General features: G+C 41.7%; 1 protein-coding gene and 1 long non-coding RNA gene across 2 annotated transcripts in view; both read right to left on the bottom strand.

Moving 5' to 3' along the window:
* Window positions 1-19,584, bottom strand: part of slc35f3b (solute carrier family 35 member F3b) — a 112,485-nt gene that overhangs the window by 88,476 nt on the left and 4,425 nt on the right. The window contains exons 3-4 of the mRNA XM_034682770.1: window positions 19,470-19,554; window positions 16,854-17,068 (exon numbers count right to left, since the gene is read on the bottom strand). Of these exons, the coding sequence (XP_034538661.1) occupies window positions 16,854-17,068; window positions 19,470-19,528 (274 nt within the window). The 5' untranslated portion in view covers window positions 19,529-19,554. The remainder of the gene's footprint in view (window positions 1-16,853; window positions 17,069-19,469; window positions 19,555-19,584) is intronic.
* LOC117812151 lies at window positions 17,671-19,113 on the bottom strand. Its single transcript, XR_004631147.1, has 2 exons — window positions 19,018-19,113; window positions 17,671-18,217 (listed from the first exon to the last, which is right to left on the bottom strand). It is a non-coding gene; the product is annotated as an uncharacterized LOC117812151 (long non-coding RNA).

Raw genomic sequence — 19,584 nt, 5'->3', positions numbered from 1 at the left:
GGTTAGGATTAGGGTTAGGATTAGGGCTAGGGTTAGGATTTGGGTTTGGGTTAGGGTTAGGGTTATGATTAGGGTTAGGGATAGGGTTAGGATTAGGGTTAGGGTTATGATAAGGTTTGGGTTAGGGTTAGGGTTAGGGTTAGGGCTATGATTAGGGTTAGGGTTAGGGTTATGATTAGGGTTAGGGTTAGGGTTAGGGTTAGGGCTATGATTAGGGTTAGGGTTAGGATTAGGGTTAGGGTTAGGGTTAGGATTAGGGTTAGAGTTAGGATTAGGGTTAGGGTTAGGGCTATGATTAGGGTTAGGATTAGAGTTAGGGTTAGGATTAGGGTTAGGGTTAGGATTAGGATTAGGGTTAGGGTTAGGGTTAGGGTTAGGGTTAGGATTAGGGTTAGGGTTATGATTAGGGTTAGGGTTAGGGTTAGGATTAGGGTTAGGGTTAGGGTTAGAGTTAGGATTAGGGTTAGGGCTATGATTAGGGTTAGGATTAGAGTTAGGGTTAGGATTAGGGTTAGGGGTATGATTAGGGTTAGGGTTAGGATTAGGATTAGGGTTAGGGTTAGGGTTAGGGTTAGGATTAGGGGTATGATTGGGGTTAGGGTTAGAACCAGAACTGTACTTAAGCAGACAGAACCAGAACCAAACTCAAGCAAACCGAACCAGAACCGAACCAGGACCGAACCAGGACCGAACCAGGACCGAACCAGGACCGAACCAGAACCTAACCAGAACCAGAACGAGAACCGAACCTGAACCGGACCAGAACCGGACTAGAACCTTACCAGAACCTAACCAGAACCAAACCAAACCAGAACCGAACCAGAACCGGAACAGAACCGAACCAGAATCGAACCAGAACCAAACTCAAGCAAACAGAACCAGAACCGGACCAGGGACCGGACCAAAACCGAACCAGAACCGAACCAGAACCGAACCAGAACCGAACCAGAACCGGACCAGAACCTTACCAGAACCAAACCAAACCAAACCAAAACCGAACCGAACCAGAACCGGAACAGAACCGAACCAGAACCAAACTCAAGCAAACAGAACCAGAACCGGACCAGAACCGAACCAGAACCGAACCAGAACCCAACCAGGACAGAACCAGAACCGAACCAGATCCGAACCAGATCCGAACCAGAACCAAAGTCAAGCAAACAGAACCAGAACCAACTCAAGCAAACAGAACCAGAACCAACTCAAGTAAACAGAAACAAGAACCAAACTCAAGCAAACAGAACCAGAACCAAACTCAAGCAAACAGAACCAGAACCAAACTCAAGCAAACAGAACCAGAACCAAACTCAAATAAAAACAGAACCGGAACCAAACTGGAGCAAACATTATTAATGTCCTCAGGTTGGCCTTGAGAAAAATCAGATGCCTCAGATTGGATGGGCTGATCCGATTTCTCCTCTCAGTGTGTATTTGCCCAGTCTTCGCGAAGACTCTCTCGGAAGGAACAGATGAAGCCAGGATACACAGCCTCCCCTCCATCACCTGTATCCTATGTCCTCACATGTGATTGGCCGCATGGCCGCCATGCTGACCAATCAAAACAAAGTTTTGCTGTGAGCATAGCTGGGGCTGAGCACTGTGAGAGCTAAGCAGCAAAGGAACAAACTGGGAGCCAGCTCTCTCTCGATGCGAGCCGGCTCTTCTGATTCACTATAAAGCATCGACTCTCAGAGCCTCAGCTTTTGATCATGACACATCACTAATGTGCTTAATCTGTGTTACAATTATGAGGGGGTCCTTGGACAATTTTCTCACCTGTAAGGGATCCCTGGCTCCAAAAAGTTTGAGAACCCCTGCCATAGAGAGTATGAAGAACAGATGTGTACACCATGACATCACCCATTGGTTGGTTGCCCGCCTTACTGAACCAGTGAGTCCAGCAGTTTGGCAGTTGCCCTGTTATTTATTCATTTATTAGCTAGCTATCAACACATGGGTAAGAGGTAGAACTGAAGAGGATGTCAGGTTGTCAGGACTTTGTGTGGGCTAATTCATTAGCTGGCTAACAAGCTAGTAAGAACTACAAAAGCTAAGAAAACTTGTGGAACCTAGAAGACCCTAATGCTAATCACTCACCCATTTATGTTTGGAGGACTGGTGAAAGAGAAGTACCACTAACCAGATAACCTAAAATAAACAGGTTGTGTTGTCACTACAACTAAGATGGAAAGTGCTAACAAAGCAGGTTTAGACATGATGCTAATTGGTGCCAACTTTTTGTTAAGTTAGTTTTTGGGCTTCTCATACTTTTGTTGAGAGGACAGGATGGTGGATAGAGCAGGAAACTGGGAGAGAGAGAGTTGAGAATGACATTTGGTAAAGGGCCACTAGTTGGAATTCAGCCCCGGCTGCCTGCTTTGGGGACTGTAGCCTCTGGGGCACACGATAACTAGAATTCCACATGCCAAAAAACTGGAGCCCAGACTTCTTGGATGGCTTCCTTAATTAACTGCACAGTACGCCGTGATTTGACCAGTAGGAAATCTAAGAAAAATCTCTTTGACACAAACACAGCTGAGAGATATCATGACACCTAGCACAATGCTAACTGTACTCACCTGTCAATCAGAGCAACCAGGCAACTACTGTATATATGCAGAACACTGAGCCTTGAAGAAATGTAAATGTTAACTGAGATAAAATTTTAAATATGTTGTAAATTTGGGTGATTTTAATACTGGAACTCATGGGGGTTGCCTCTTGTTTTGAGTCAGCCCCAAGTGGCCACCACAGGAACTGCAGTTCTTAGTATTTTCATAGTGCTGTTCATTTTCCAGCACTAGATTGCCACTTGGATTTTGCATGAGGTAGACTGATTCTCCACTCTTCAAACATTCATGCTTTCAATTAAGACAAGTATCGCTGTGTAAGAAATAAAGAATGGAATCTTGGAAGAAATGTCCAACTGGGATCTAAGACTGAATCTTCTTTACAGTGCCGTTTCAAGCCCACTGAGTTGGCGCTCTCATTTGCTCCTCTGCCTTCACCCTTCTATCTACTGTACGGCAATCTACTCCACTCTGGGTGATGCTGACAGCAGAGATGAGCAGCAGACAGTGACAAGGCTCACGGCTTACCTCTTCAAAGCAGTATAGCTGATTTGCAGCTCCATCAGTCCACTGGGCACGAGAAGGACTTCTGAAGCAGGTATGTGATGATCTATGCATCCCTATCAATTATGGATGAGATGTTACGCAACAGAAACGCCTTCCACTGACGACTGCACAAAAAAAAAAAGGCTTGAACACACTTTTTTTATGCTTGGGTAAATTATTTAAAGGAGGTCAAGATATTCTTATAATATATGTTACACTACATTGACTGTGTTTTAAAAGATGTGACGACTCTTACATACAGCTTTGCTCAATCCTCCAAAGCATGAATAAAGAGGTTCCTATATATCTTTGAACATACTGGACCAGATGGATTTTTCTCCCTCTTTGATTTTAACAAAAGTGGGCAAACATGCTGAACTTTTCAGAGTCTGTAGTCATGCTTTAATCAGGATAAGCCTAAAATACTCCATCAAAAATATCTCCTGCCCTGGATTGAGGGATTGTTCCTTTTCTTTGCTGAATTAAGATAAGAAAGTCCTTTCCTCGAGAGCAGCCGAATCAATCCCTGTTCGCAGTCCCTGCATGAACAATGCCTCAGTTGTAGGTAAAAGGTAAGCCTGCACTGACACTAATACACCATGCACTGTGCATACGAAGTGGATACAGCCTCAAGGTTTAAAAGTGAAGCCAACGCTGGGGCCTTAAACCTGAATTCTTTTAATAACGCCAAGAGGGGAGAGCCTCCAAAAATAAAAAATAATTTAAAAGGGACGATTGCATGGAAACAGACAAAGAACTGAGGCTACTTCAGTGAACATTTTCCTGATGAGTTTATGGTCTCAATCAATAGTTCACATATTCATCAATACACCATAATAGCTGAGTAGGGTAGAATATAGGACAGTGGGGTATGTTCTCTGGCATGGCTACCTGTAATTGACTTGGTGACATTCAAACAAGGACAGAGACAACATAATTGATTCAATCGGCTCCAAATTTGGTCTCATCTTGCTCCAAAATGTCCACAAGGTGCCATCCAAATGCAGAATTCGAGGCTGCAGAACAGTCCAAAACCAATGGGTGCCATCATGGTGGCATTGCCCACCTTTTATACTGTATATAGAATGTGGTAAATACCCACAAGTGTAAATGGGCCACAGTCTGAATTATACCATTCACCTAACCTGACAGATGCTGGCCTGTGCACCATATGGATGTGGTATGAGACCCAAACTCATAAAAAATGTCCCTCTCTTACATGAACCCTTTACATAAAATATTAAGAATTTGATGGTCAAGTCCTCTGGGTATATGATTTTTTCTTCAGTATGTTGAATGTCATGCGTATCACTAAAACATGCAGAGGTTATTTAAAAATGTATGACTTAAGGAAGAACATTTGAGAGTTTAAACTCTACAGGGAAATAAAGTGTTTGTCTGTATTGCTTCATTCCTTTATCTCTCTTAGCTCCGTCTCTGTTTGAATGGATGTGCATGTGAACAAATATGAGTGTAACAGTGACTCTCTTTACACACTGAGATCTAGATCTTACCCCTTGACTGAACATCGGCCTTCATGACACGACTTGTGCGTACTCTGTGCGTGCGGTCGCTTGGCTTCAGTAAGAGCTACAGATGGGGAGGCAGTTGATCAAGGTTGGAAGGTTTTTCCCTCCAGCTGAAAACACAGTGTGATAGCTTCACAACACAAAAAGACTGGAAAAGATGTATTCTCTACTCACTGAGTCAAAGAATTGATTTTTTTTGTGTGAAATGAGAAAAAAATATGATGAGATGTGTGAGTGCTGGAAATATTTTGCAAAATATGATAAAAATGTGCTGCTTTTTTTATGCCGACACGCTCATGCCGTTATTCCAAATTTGCACTGTGTAATAAAAGTACAATGGACAAAGTTTCATCATTTTTTTCTTCTGGATCAATCAGCAACTTTACGACAATGCATAGTGAAAACCTTGGGGGAACAAGGCCTTATTTTAATTCAAAACAGCAAAGCTTTTACCCCTCTATTTACAAACAGCAAGGCTATTCTTGCTAATATTCAAATCCAAGTATGCCTAGTAATATTGTTGTTTAGTGCAAATCTCCAAGTCTTACTAAAGTGTATTAGTCAAATTTTTAATCTAAGTCTCATCACAATTAAGCCACATTCATCTGACAAGTCTGGATACAACATCTCAAGATGTTACAAGCTAGAACAAGGCCTGCATTGCTTGTAATGAGTAAAAAGGCTGCCCGTTCTGCAGGTAAAATGTACTGTAGTTTGATGAAATACTATGCAATATTCAACAAACTGGTGTTATTTGTAAGTTTCATGTAATGTAACATTTTCAAATGGTACTTTTAAGCGGTTGAACACTAACATTAGCTGTTGAGTAACAGCAGCTAATCTCTATTTACAGGTCCTACATAACAATGTAGACTACGGCTGCAATGACATCAATATTAATCTAATGCAGTAAGCTTTATTTGTCTCTATAGACAGATATCTGTATGCAAATTGTAGCTACCAAACCATTCTAGATAAAAAAGGCAACAAGAGGGGGAAATCTACTTGATGCTTTTATGAAAGAGAATCTGCATTTAGATTTCCTTTTTACGTAGAGTGCATCAGAAATTACCAGCCCAACCTCCATTCAAAAAAACCAAGCCTGTGTGTAAGTTACTGTCAACTGTCAACACTGGAACACTCCATGTATAATATTTATTTATACCTTTGAATTTGTAATATTATTTTATCTTTTTTATTTTTACTTTTTTTCTCTATTTTTTCTAATCTAATGACTGAACTATATTCTGTACTCTGTGCAATAACCTGCAATACACTGTGCAATATCCCTGCCACTTCAATATCCTGTCTATAATACCTTCATTCCCAGCACTTTTTTACATAGCGAACTGTAACTATTCTGCGTTTCTGTATATACTTATTATTAATCCAATTTATATTATTTTATTAGTATTTATATCTTATTTTATTCCTTCTTTCTATTAATATTTTGACTTTTTCATACCGTGTATAAGAGCATTCTGTAACAACTGAATTTCCCCCTGGGATAAATAGAGTATTTCTGATTCTGATTATTCTTGGACTACTCTTGCTACTATCTCTGTGATACTGCTACAACTGAATTTCCCCCTGATCAGTAAAGTATTATTTTGTCTTATATTTTCTTGAGACAAAAAAATAGACGTACTCCAGGGGATGTAAGGAGTCAAAAAATGATGGCATTCACATTGCAGTCGTAAATGTCAAAAGAGGTTTTGGCTGGAAGTGTTTTGACATTGCACTAGCTACACTAAATCACTGGAGAGTTGGTATCCGTCCAGGTTTATATATCATCATCAGAAAGCAATAGAAGAGGATTGACGATTGTTTCCAAGATTGACCAGTAGCTACTGGGTAGTCAGACATGTTGGTTTACACACAATTTTCCTGCCGATCCCAAAATATTCTCCTCCTCCATTGTGTCCTCGGTGTTGTCCATTGATGTTCAAACAGGCAGCAAGTGCTGACAGTATGTTCATATTGCCTGGAGCAAATCAATAAGGTTTAATGACTTCTGAGCTTCCCACCTTGAGCATGACATCAGAGAAGAAAAGGCTGCCTTGTGTATAAAGTCAATAACAGCATCCACTACTGTATCAGCTGTTAACTTCATTTCCCAGAGTGCTTTTCCAAAACCTCACACGGCATGTTCCAGCTTGTCGTACTCAGCTGATGATTACACTTCAAAGAGAGGGAATAAAGCTCCTCTAAGGAACAGTGCAGGCTGTATCCTACATGTGTTTGTTGATAGTGAAGTGAATGTTTCACTGAGTTGTAGCTGAACCCAGATCTGATATATAGATCTCTTTGGGCAAAAAGCTTCTTCGTCTCTGAAGAGTTTGAAACCCAGTATGAAAGAAGGATTCATACATAAGGCACAGAGAGAAGGAAACTGTGTGTCTACATAACCATAACCATCTTTCTCCTGATCTCCAGCTGGGTTGAAAGGAGTCATTCTGGCTGTCAGTGACAGTGGGCCCATACCTGGTCCATCCCTTCCAGCTGTTCGGTAACTGGCAGTGAATGTGTATGTACATGTATAGGCTCTTCCTCCCCGTCTCGTCTCACCATGCCCAAAACCCTGAGCTTGAAATACAATCCACCCTCATTCCATGCCTTGTGAAGCTCTAAATGTGCACCAGAGGAGATTCTACATTTCTTATAGATAGTCTGAGTAAATCAGGAAAAGAACAAAGTCTGTTTGTCTGACAAATGTTCCACACCTCAGTGAGACTTCAAGAACTGAGAAGGGACAGTTTCACAGGTTTAATCCTAGAGAGAAGCGCTGAAACCATTCAGCAGGATCCAAAACTAATCCATCCATCCATCCATCCATTATCTTGACCACTTATCTCGTTAGGGGTCACGGGGGGCTGGAGCCTATCCCAGCTGGCTTCGGGCGGAAGGCAGGGTACACCCTGGACAGGTCGCCAACCTATCACAGGGCCAAAACTAATCCAAAAATCCAAAACCATGAAGGATCAATGAGAAGTAGGGAACCAGGAAAAAAGCTCTGTTAGGCTGGCATGCTTCTGGTAAAAACACAAACCATAGACTGTAGGTTGAGCAACAAAACAGCTCTCCAGAGGTGAAACAAAAACATGTAGAACTCCCCCTGCTGGCTGGTTCTATAACAGGAGATAATTTAAATCCACAAGTTAAATGTGTGTTTTGGTTAGCTGAGGGGCAGGACATCAATTCTGTGATTATCAGAGAGCCAGTTCCTACTCCCCAGGCTCCAGCTCCGAATGCACAGACTATCATCCCGTTGCCAGGGGTATTTTGACTTCATTTTTGCACAATGAGATGCGGCAGAGATGCATAAACCATCTTTATGTCTGGTTAATGAGACAAGCTGACACAAAAACTGGAGAAAGGACACAGGTGAGAAAAATTAGGCGCAGGTGTAAAGGCAGGATGGTTGGGAAACTGAACACCACATAAAAGGAGAAGCATTTCCTTAAGGCAGTAAGGATTAGTGGTGGGAATTGATAAGATTTTATCAATGTCAATGCCATGGTCGATTCTGCTTATCAATCCAATTCCTTATCAGTTCTCCTAACGAATCCTGAGTGCTTTTTTGAGGGGAAAAAAAGGTAGTTCTACACAGTCTTCCTCCCCAAAAGGAACCATTTTATTTTTTCCAAAATTATGTCTGCACAAGACTGAACATGAACATATTCAACTTGAACATACTGAACAATAGGTTGACCTCATTCTCGCCGCGTGAGTCCGGGCGTAGCCCCTCAAGCCTGGATGAAAAGACTTTGAATTTGGAGAGGAAAAACGCTTTTCCTCCAGGGTCACCGCAGAGGTATTTTACCCGCTCTCGGTGCCTCATTTTCGGCCGCGTGAGTCCAGACGTGGCCCCTGGAGTCTGGAGGACAATACTTTGAATTTCCTCGCTGTTGAAGGAGTTCTGCACAGTTCTGCGTCGCAGAGTGTATGACGTAATGCAACGTACCACGACGTGACGTTGTGCTGGGAAATTCAAGTCACTCATAAACGACAGAGAAACAAGCTCAATTGGATCTTTTGATTGCACTTTGTAATCATGTGACCATGTGAAACTGTGACTGTACTCTATTTGTGTTGTTTTGTGTGCTTGCGTGTTGTAACCTATTTTGAAAAAGAGGTTTTAAATCTCAATGAGTCTCTTACCTGGTTAAAGAAAGAAAGAAAGAAAGAAAGAAAGAAAGAAAGAAAGAAAGAAAGAAAGAAAGAAAGAAAGAAAGAAAGAAAGAAAGAAAGAAAGAAAGAAAGAAAGAAAGAAAGAAAGAAAGAAAGAAAGAAAGAAAGAAAGAAAGAAAGAAAGAAAGAAAGAAAGAAAGAAAGAAAGAAAGAAAGAAAGAAAGAAAGAAAGAAAATGAATCGTTAAGAAGAATCGATAACATTTGAGGTGTACAATTCCGATGGAATTAATCAATTGGAACCGGTTCCAAGTCAGATCCGTTTTTTGTTTCCCACCCCTAGTAAGGAAGCATGACAAAATCCAAAGTTCAGCTTGTGAGTTAAATTAAAAGAAACAGCTTCAGGTTTTCCGTTATATTCCCCAGACGCAGCAAATGCAGGTCTGACAGAGATCTTGTCCTCCAAAGAGCCTCTGTGCGTGTGAATAATGATTGCATAACTTCACATAAACATTGAAACAGTAAGAGAAACGTAGAGGGAAGACACTTAAATGAACATGATGGAGTAAATGCCCGGTAGCTTCTCAGCTTTTTTATTCCGGGTGATTTGAAGTGGTATAATTTCAGCTGAACGTTTTTTAGTGTTTGATGTCCTGACAAGTCTTCAGGCAAAAGGAAAAAGTGATGACACTCTGGATTTGAAAAGGAGGTTTTTATTTTTCATTTCCTACAACGTGTGAAGAGAGTTCCCTCCTATCTTTGAGACTAAACCTGCAGCTGTGATATATCAAATTCAATTTCTGTTCAGGGTAAAAATCTAATCAGTCTGCAGGGAGGACATTTGGTTATGTTTTATTAATCGGGATGTGGGTGAGGTTTTATAAGATGAGAATTGTGTTGGAATCCAGAAGAAGTTATCCTCCATGGTGAATGGGTATGTATTAGATAATATGTCAAAACTCCTGCAGCAGCAGCACTGATAGTAATATCAACCTGCTGCTTACACTGCAGCTGAACCCATGCATGTTCAAGGGTCTCTTGCTCTAACTTTGCACAACTTCACTCTTAACTCAGAGGATGAATCTTAAGCTGCAGCTTTTCAAATTGACATGCAGAAAAAAAACAAAGAAATATCTTACAGAAAACAGTGATTTTTAAAGATATACAAAAACTGTAGCTTGATATATTCTCTCAAGTAACCTCCCTGCAGCATCCAGTGACCTTTTCTTTGATACAGACATCCATCTCTGTCCTTCTATACAACTGGTTTTAAAGTGCAGTGAGTGTGTTTCTGTTGATGCGATGTATTTTGAAAAAAGAGAATTAAGAACTGGCTATATTTATCAGTGTATTACAGTTAAAAGAGTGCAAGGGTAAGTTGCACAGCAGCTTGGTCCAAGCTAAACGCAGCCTAAAAGCAGAGCTGAGGCATCCTGAGATAAAAGGGGCAAACCTGTCGTATAATTCACTTACATCTTCCACATCAAAAGCAAAGCTCTTGGTTAATTCTGCTTTGAGGTGGCATGAACATCACTCAAGGGGAAAGTGACTCACAGGCATGTTTGATAAACCGAGAGGTTTTCATGTATTTGGCTCGGTTCTGCTCGGAGAGATATTACAGCATCCTGCATGTTTGTTCTCCCAGCAGACTCCTCATCAGAATATTCAGATGATTCATTAACTCTCAGAGAAAGGCTGAGTCACAGAGCCAACCTTTCATCCTCAGCCTCAGTTAAAGCTTTACTACTTGTTCCACTTTCCCTCTCACTCTGCTTACTCCTGTGTGAAGGGCACATGTGCCAGTTTGGAGAGCGTGCTGCTAAATGAAACAAACAGAGATCTCTTTGCACGCCGCTGTGAATTACTCAGCCTCCCACCTCTCTGTGAAGTGGCTGCCTTCAGCGTCAGTCACATGTTGTAAGCCATTAGCTTTCTGGCCACAGGTGGGGCAGGTCATTGTAACTGTAGGGGGTTAATTCTGTGCAGCATTATGAAATGTGTTACCAGGTACTTCTTTTCCTGAACTGCAACTAGACTGCACAAGAATTTGTGTCGTTTAGACCATGTATCAATCCGTTACAAGGGGGTGGGGCTAGAGTCTATCCCAGTTGTCATTGGGCGAGAGGCGGAGTGTACCCTGGACACATTGCCAGTCCATCACATAGAGACTAATAATCATTCACGCACACACACCTATGGGCAATTTAGAGTCACCAATCAACCAAGAGGAAACTTACAGCCAAATTCCACCAGATCCGTGTCCGGTCCGTCTCTGATCCAACACAGCACAGGATCTGAAAGGATTCTATTCCAGTCAATGTGTTAACTCCCACTAGATCTGCTCCATTGCGTTCCAGCTGAGTCTCTGATCTGGAACACAACAGATCAGATACGCAATACTTCTATTTTGGCCAGATGCCGGAGCATGACGCATCAATATGCACAGAGCAGATGGAGCGGGACAGGAAGTCAGGCACCAAAACTAAATTAAAACATCCACTAACTTTTCTAAAAAAAACACTGTGTTATCACCAGATCCTATTTCACTTAACTACAACAACAGACCGCCATGATGAGCGGAGCCAGGCCTGGGGCCTGGAGTCAACAGGTCAGAGGTTTTCAGAGGACCAGAAAGACAACATGGATGAGGAGAGGAGGAGGAGGATATTCATGAGAAAACCTCGGTCACATGACTCCAGCTGTCCGGCGGTCCTGCTCCGTGCTGCATTCAGAAAATGCAACCGGTGGGTGTTGACAGATGAGAGAGCATGGAGACGGACCGCAGCGGATAGGAGACGGACCGGACACGGATCTGGTGGAAGTTCCATGTTACACATGCACAGGGAGAACATGCAAACTCAACAGTGCTAACCACTGCACCACAGCGCAGTCCACTGTTAGTTCATGACATAATTTGACTTTACTTTCCATTCAATTGGTTTGAAACAGAGCAAAAGTGAGCAACGTGAACTGGACATTTCCTGAAAGGCAAAACGCAACAGCATTCATTCTGAGGTGACGTGTCCCCTGATAGCTATGCTCACAGAAAACTGTCTGATGCAACTTTGCAACTCAACCTGAAATATTCTAATTGCAATGACTCGGTTAACGAAGTGCTGTTCTAGGTGACAGACTACCATCTCTGTAGGTTGCATATCTTCTCTAACCAAGGCACATGTATTGGTCAATATCTAACACAGCCCTTCACAAAGTAAACAGCTTTTTAATTTCAGAATACACTGATAAGCCGTTACATCATGACCCCATGCCTGAGTTCATGTAGGTCTGCAGTTACAGGGTGCTTGATGCAACCAGCTGCGGTGCACTTTGTGTTCGGACACCTTTCCATCAGAACCAGCACTCACTTTTTCCAGCGATTTAAAGCTCCAATAGCTCTTCCGTTCGATCGGACCGCACAGGCCAGCATTCGCTCCCAAGGCACATCAGATCAGTGAGCCTTGGATCCATGACCCTGTCGCCAGTTCACTGCTTTTCCTTCATTGAACCACTTTAGGAGTAGCAACAAGAGCTGTTTTAGATGCTTCAGATGCTCTAGCCATCAGTTTTGCCAAATTCTCTCACAAAGGCAAGGCTGATTTCTTGTTGGTGTAAACCTTCTGGACTTGGATTCTCAGTCTAACTTCCCTTTCAGCCTGGGGAGCATTTCATCTCTATGCACAAATATTGTGTTTTGCGATTAAGCCAACCTGCTTGTTTATTTAAAGAGAGGTGTTTGTGTGATAATGGGAAAATGGACGGATTGGGTCAAACTCTCATTCAGGTCCACAAAAACAAAAGCACTTTAACAAGCACAAAGCTATTACACCTGTTCTACAGCAGCTGTTACGATTAGACGATTAGATAGAAAATAACTGTAGTGCTGAATTTAATGGGATCATGAATCAGTTTCAACACATTTCTAATCTTTCCATTTGTGTTGTTTACCTGCACTGACAGAATAGATTTCAGACTGGGTGTCGGTTAGTAAATCAAACACACCATATGGAAACCTTTAGAGCATGGTGCATTCATAAATATCTGAAGTGTTTATTGAAAACACAACATCTTTACACCCTGTTATTGAACATGCAAAACACATATAGGCCATGAATATGCAATCATGCACAGAGGATCCTATAGATATGCATTTGTGGAGAGATGTCTGAGTGAGTGGGCTGCACATGGACAGTCCCCCGAGGCAAGTAGGTGCTCAGTGAACTGCCACCTCCCAAGTTCCATACCTTGGTCTGTGCAGGGACTTGAACCAGTGATCGTTCAGTTCTCCAAACCAAATTACTACAGACTGAGCTTCTACCATCCCCATAGCAGATGACACTTGGCTACAGATGTTGTTCAGTGTCACTGGAGGGAATGGGAATGCATAACCAGAGACTCAGTTGTACAAATTTTACATGATACATTCACTAAGATACAATATTGTTGCATTTTAACATTTAGCCATATCGTTAGCATTTCCTTAAAATATCTGCTGATTTGGGGCGCCGTTGGGTTGGCCTATCGGTCTAAGAGCGCACCCAATATACAGAGGCTTTTGCCCTCGTTGCAGAGGTCGCAGGTCCGATTCCAACCTCGACCATTTACTGCATGTCCTCCCCCTCTCTCTTCTCCCCACATTTCCTGTCTCTCTTCAGCTGTCCTGTCCATTAAAGGCAAAAATACCCCAAAAATATAACTTTAAAAATATCTGGTGATTTATAATCCCAATCTCACTGCAAATCATGTCCCCCAAAAAATGTCTCTCAATGTTTTTGCAACAGTGTCAGCGACAGGCAGAGGTGAAATGTGCTGGAATCCCTATCCCAGATTGATTGGCCCTGGTGTCACCTTCGCTTTTGAGAATTAATTAATGTTGTTATATTGTTTTGACCAATCAGAATCAAGTATTTAAGACAGTCAGGTGATCAGTAAGAAAGCTGGGTAATAAGGGAGTTTTAAATAATGCATCTCGTACTTCCATTCCCCTGGTTGCTGAAGGGGCTACATATCTTTATTTGCACATTAATTCTGCACTTGAATGAGTTTGAAATAATTACTGTCATCAACTAGAACTTTTATTCCTGCTTCCTTTAATTATATTTCTATGTCTTTTATTGTATTACTCTGTAAAGCAGTTTGTATTGCCTCCATGTGCTAAATGCGTTTTAAAAATTAAGCTGCTTTGCCATCGTTCATTTCTGAAAAGCTTAATTTGTACTTGCAATGCAAAATAAATAAGTGCTTTTAATTACAAAACCTCTGTTCTGATTCAATATTGCTACAGAAAGTATTGCTGTATTACGCTATCAACATAATTGGACCAACCCATGAATGAAGCACCTGAGGGAATCCAGGGATGTCTACAACAGTGTAAACATGCTTAGCGAGAGAAACACAAATTGCAGCACTCCTCTTGTTAAAAAGTGTGTACTTCCAGAGTGAATCATAGTCTCAATACTCAAACTCATAGAAAGCACAGTGGGGTGTACCAGCTGACTGTCCCATCACTTGTCACAGCACCAGTAGAAGCATGAAAGAGGCACATTCAGGTCTGAGCAGCAGCTGTCCTGGGAACTCTGCAGTGTTCTGATGTTAGGTATATGCGTATGCATTTTGAAGTAGGCTTAAAGCTAATTAATATTGCAGTCCTTCATGGGCGATGTATAGACTTTTCAACCTTCTTCAAATCATCAGCCAGCTAAATCCCTCCGAGTGTATTCACACACCCGAGCGGCAAAACAAACAACAGAACAAAAGGTTGTCAGTTATTACGATATCCGTTTGTTCTGACACCACCGCGGGGAAAGAGCTCCTATAGATGAAGAGCAAGAGAGGCAAGACTGTAATCCATCATTCAGCAAACCTGGCTCGTGGGCTTAAAGCTGCAAGCAAGAAAAAAAAATGATGCAAATGTTCTACAGTGATAGAGAGAGAGAGGGAGAGGATATAACAGAGGGAATGTAGAGATGTGTTGACAACTTTTTTCTTCAAAGATGTATCTGCTCTGGGCGGCATCACACTGTCCAACTCGAAGCTCAACAAACACCAGTGAAGCAAACATAGCTGCTGCAACCAACAGCAACAGTGATGCTTCACCAAGTCAGTAAGAATAAAAGGTGAGTGTGAATTCAGATTCAGTGATAATCATGAAGATGGTGAGCAGCATTGTGGTGACTCAAACCTGGTATATATTTATGTTCTCTCCAACCAACCCTTTCCATTGACTATAATGTGATTCACACTGCCTTAAAGCCCCTGTTAGGAGTTTTGTCTGGTTATGAAACAGGCTGAAAGTAACAATGATACCTCTTTATAACCTGCAAAATCAAAGATCATCTGCAAAAACATTAACAGTTTCTATGTTGTAGTTTTTGATGACTGAAACTGCTGCAACATGGACCATCAAAATCAGACTGAAGGAAAATCCCTTTTATCACAAAGCAAATAACCACAGGGAGTAATACATTTGACTGTTAAAGAAAGCAGGAAGACATATTTTGCAGGAAAACACTAACTATGCATGTGCAGGGCAAGAGCAGCAAAGAGAAAATAGATCACTCTTCCCAAAGGTGGCACCAAAATCAACACAAACAGCGAGTTCATTACAGAAGCTTTAAAAAATATTGAGCTGAAATGTCTGAATGTACTTCTGGTTAGAAAGCAGTGCAACATGGAGACTTTTATCACCCTGTGAGGGTTAAGAAAATGGTAGGGAAGCTGCAAAAACATTCACATAATTAACTAACAGTTGTTTCCTCTCTCTCTGGTGTGCATACAGCAAGACATAGATCACTTTTAATTACAAATCCAAACTGGACCACATTCCCATCTATCCTCTCTCTAAATATTGAAGTGTGGAAGTCACAACTGTAAAAACACACATTAAGGTTACAAGAGTCCAAACTGAAATGGGGAAAATAACTTTTTTCTGCATCAACTGCATGAAAAAAATCTACAGACTGATCTTAACCCTTTCATACACAGCAACCACTACAGTGGACGACTATTCAACACCTGTTTCTAATAAATGATTGGGAATTTAAGGAATAGTTTCACAGTCACTTCAGAGGCCCTCAGTAAGTTATCCCATACACTGCCACCCAATGACAAGATGTTGTGAATGCGCCAGAATTTCTTTAAATCAAGATGGGCAACAGAAGGAACATCAGAAGTGCCATGCATGCTCAGGAATTCATTCAAATCTTTCTTTTTCTATCAGGACCTTGAAGGTGAAAATTTTCTGTAACCTTAAGCAACAACTAAGGAGCATCATTATTGTGAAAATTACCAAGAATTAATATTAAGTTTGAAGTAGAAAATGATTGACCACATGTCCACTTAATCTGATATCATGCATTGCTGGCTATGTTTCAGTTGTAATTAGTTTAATAATGAGGCTTTGTTGTTCTTGACAGTACTTGAATGCAGAATTGTTTTTTTGTAAATCATCAGATTTTAGTTATTGAACTGGAATGTGAAGGTTTATTTAAAAGACACACACAAAACAGACTTGTTGCAGCATATCTTGTCAGTTTCATTCAATGTGTTTCTATGAGTAGAGCTCTCAAGTCAAAATTCAGATGCATGCTCTCCTGTAACATTTGCTGTTTTGGCAACCTTCAATTGATGAGATAGTTTGATCTCCTCATGCACTAAAAAAAAGTCATCCCTTGCCTGTTCTTGGATGTGAAAAAGAAAAAATCAAAAATGAGTTGGGCTGTTGTTCAGTAATCCAAGCATGGAAGGGTTAAACTCCAACTTTCATTATTCTGAATGTTAAAAACTTTCAGTGAAAACTGATGAGTCCAGACTCTGTGAGAACATCTAACAAGTTCCCTGTCCTTTCACTTCATCCACCCACATGAAGCTTTCAACCATGTCAGTTTGAGTACAACAAGCTACACCTCCAAAAACTAAGTGATGCTTAACTACCCTTTTTATCATCACTGTTTTTAATATGATCTGAAGCCTGCAGAGACTAATGGCCTGATTGTGTGGGCCAACATTTCTCCATGGCCTCTTAATGAACTGCTGCATACTGTAAAGTCACATAACAGGTTAATGCAATGTTAAAAACTCACTGGTGTAGCTTGCATTCCAAGGCTGGTATCCATAATAGCCGGTGATCCTCAGTATCCGCTCCTCTATGGACGCACTGTTGATGTCCTCCACTGAGCGCGAGGACTTGAGGTCCTCCTTGATGGCCTCGTCCACCACCAGATACTTGAGCTGTCTGAGCTGAGGGCTGATGTCCGAAAGCCTTCTAGGGCTCACGTCGGGAGACTTGCGCATCCCGCTGAGGAGAGGGAACAAAGGGTGACACAGGGGTGTTACAAGACAGAGTGACAGCTTTTTAAGGGGAGAGGGAATACTGTAAACCTTGTACAAGACAGGATAAGTTCTCTTTGGTTGAACTAGAGGAGTCAGTGCTGTTTGTTCCAGGGATGCCCGGCGTACAGGGCCCCTGCAGCGCCTCTGCACAACCCAGAAATCTTCATCCTTCACTGGTCCTGCATCCGCACAACAACACAGTGAAAGATACTAAGTGGAAGTGACTGCTCCTGCAACTGGTGTATACTATGCACTGTGCAACTCCTGCATATAATGTAACAGGATTAATGTGAAACTAATGGATCGATCATGATCAGAGGGAACACTTGTGACAGCATGTATAGGCACTGATTCGCACAACTGCATCCAGCCAAACTCCCTATATCGTTTGAATATGCAAAGAATGGAAGATAATGCTGGTTTGTGTGTCTCACCGTGAGAAAAAAGTATCATCCACTATATCACAAATCGTGTTATCTATCTGAAAATCTAGAACATAGTGACCTGACAACCTCTCAGCTGTCATGGAACCACACACGCGTGAAAGAAAAACACAAACAAAATGCGTAAAATCCACCACACGTCCAACTTAAGCATTACCCAAACATTTATTTGCATGCAACAAATTGTAGCAAGTGATTTCCCCAATATTGTAACATAAACACATCAAACTCTGGTGCGCTTTTGTACATTTCTTCTCACAGAGTCGTTTCTCTTCATCAATAAAGCTTTGAAATCTCGTGCGCAACAGGTGCAGCTCGCCTCTCTCCCTCTGCTGCAGCGCATCAGTCAAACTTTAAATGTCTTACATCGGCATCAAAGAGGTCGGAGGTCCAAGGTAGCACATACAGTCCCTGTGGGGCCGCCCGACCCGGTCCCACACCGTGCCCTCTCCATCCCCGTACATCCTGAAGGCCACTGAAGGAGGGGGGGGTAAGCTCCGGTAAAAACTAATTCCTCATCAAGGCTGATAAGAGATCGGCACCATCGTCCTGCTCCTCCTCACCCCCACAAACATATGCCTGGACACCACAGTAGTGCACTGTTACAGAACTAGAGGGGTGCGCTCTGCTGTGCATGGTACTGGATTCTGGAGGCACTGCATCAGCGCCATCTGCCGGATCAACACGACATTTCTATCATCTTCTAGTTTGGAATAAAGGAAATAACTACAAGCTTAATCCCCTCTTAACCACCACAGTATATATGTCACTGTTAGAACAAGGCTCTAATAATTTCTATGAAAAGTCCCACATGATCATCCCTGCAGCTTCTCCATGGTGAAAACAAAGAACAAATGACAGAACTGTCTCTGTTTTTTTGGCCCTACAAGGACCCCAGGTGGCCCCTAAATCTCACTCTGCTCTTTTTGCAACTTGGATGACTCAGCTCTGTCCCTTGGGACAGAAATTGCCTGAGAACATACTTTGACTGTGGCTTGGTGAACTGAAATGCACACTCTGTGAACTGTACATCTCACACCAGTTGTCAGCAGTCAAACTTTGCAAAAAAAAACAACAAATTTATTCTGGTCCATTTCTCTTCAAACTTTCACATTTTACCAGTCACATTTAGTCTCAAGTGGCTCAAGATGTATTGTGTCAGATGTCTGGATGGTGTACAATAAAAGGTTATGTGAACATAGAGCAGAGGCAAAAGTTCCAAATAACAGCCTTTTCTCAAGTCTTTTAAAATCGATTTCTATACCCCAGATGTATTATAGAATATTTAACAGTCTGATGCATAGAAAAGTAGTTTTATAATAAGCCTTTTCTTAAATTAAAAGGTAGCTGCTCTACATTTCTTTTACTTTTTTAATCACACAGCCTATAACTAAAACATTGTCTGGCTTTTTATGTTGTTTTCCAGCTCAGGTGTGAAGCCCACCAGAGCTATAAGCAGACAATTTCTCACCATAGATGTTTCTACATTTCACAGGCCACTGGGGTCTCCTTTGCTCTATTATTCATGGTCCACTTTAAAAGCAGCATTTCAGATTGATGGCAGGGCCTGTGTTTCAAATATCAGCGTGAACAGAGGCAGAAATGAAACAGTAGAAATGTCTGAATTTAATACCACAGAATCAAAGACAATTGCAGGGATATGATTACATCCAATCAGAGCCACACTTCAGTAATGAGGTAATTAGGTTCACTGGTGGTGATGACATCTACTTGGAAATTAAAATCATGTTCCATCTCTACCTGTTGTTTTAGAGGCATGAATATGCAAACACAACAGTGCAAGCAGTAAGGTCTTCACATTTATAAATCATTGAATAATTACTGTAAACAAGGAATTGGTCCTCCTCAGATATCCATAAGTACACACAGTTGGAAAAATGGAAAAGAAGGAATGTCTTGTACCTTGCAAGGACGGGGTAGTACAGCTGATAGGTCGCAGGTCCGTGGTCCACTCGCTGCATTGCGTCGGCATCCTGTGAGCCCCTGGCTGTGAAGAGCAGCAAGAGTACACCAACAG

This window comes from Notolabrus celidotus, chromosome 4, assembly GCF_009762535.1.
Source record: "Notolabrus celidotus isolate fNotCel1 chromosome 4, fNotCel1.pri, whole genome shotgun sequence".
Classification (NCBI taxonomy): Eukaryota; Metazoa; Chordata; class Actinopteri; order Labriformes; family Labridae; genus Notolabrus; species Notolabrus celidotus.
The sequence above is the reverse complement of the archived record's forward strand: the minus strand, read 5'-3'. Positions and strand labels throughout refer to the sequence as shown.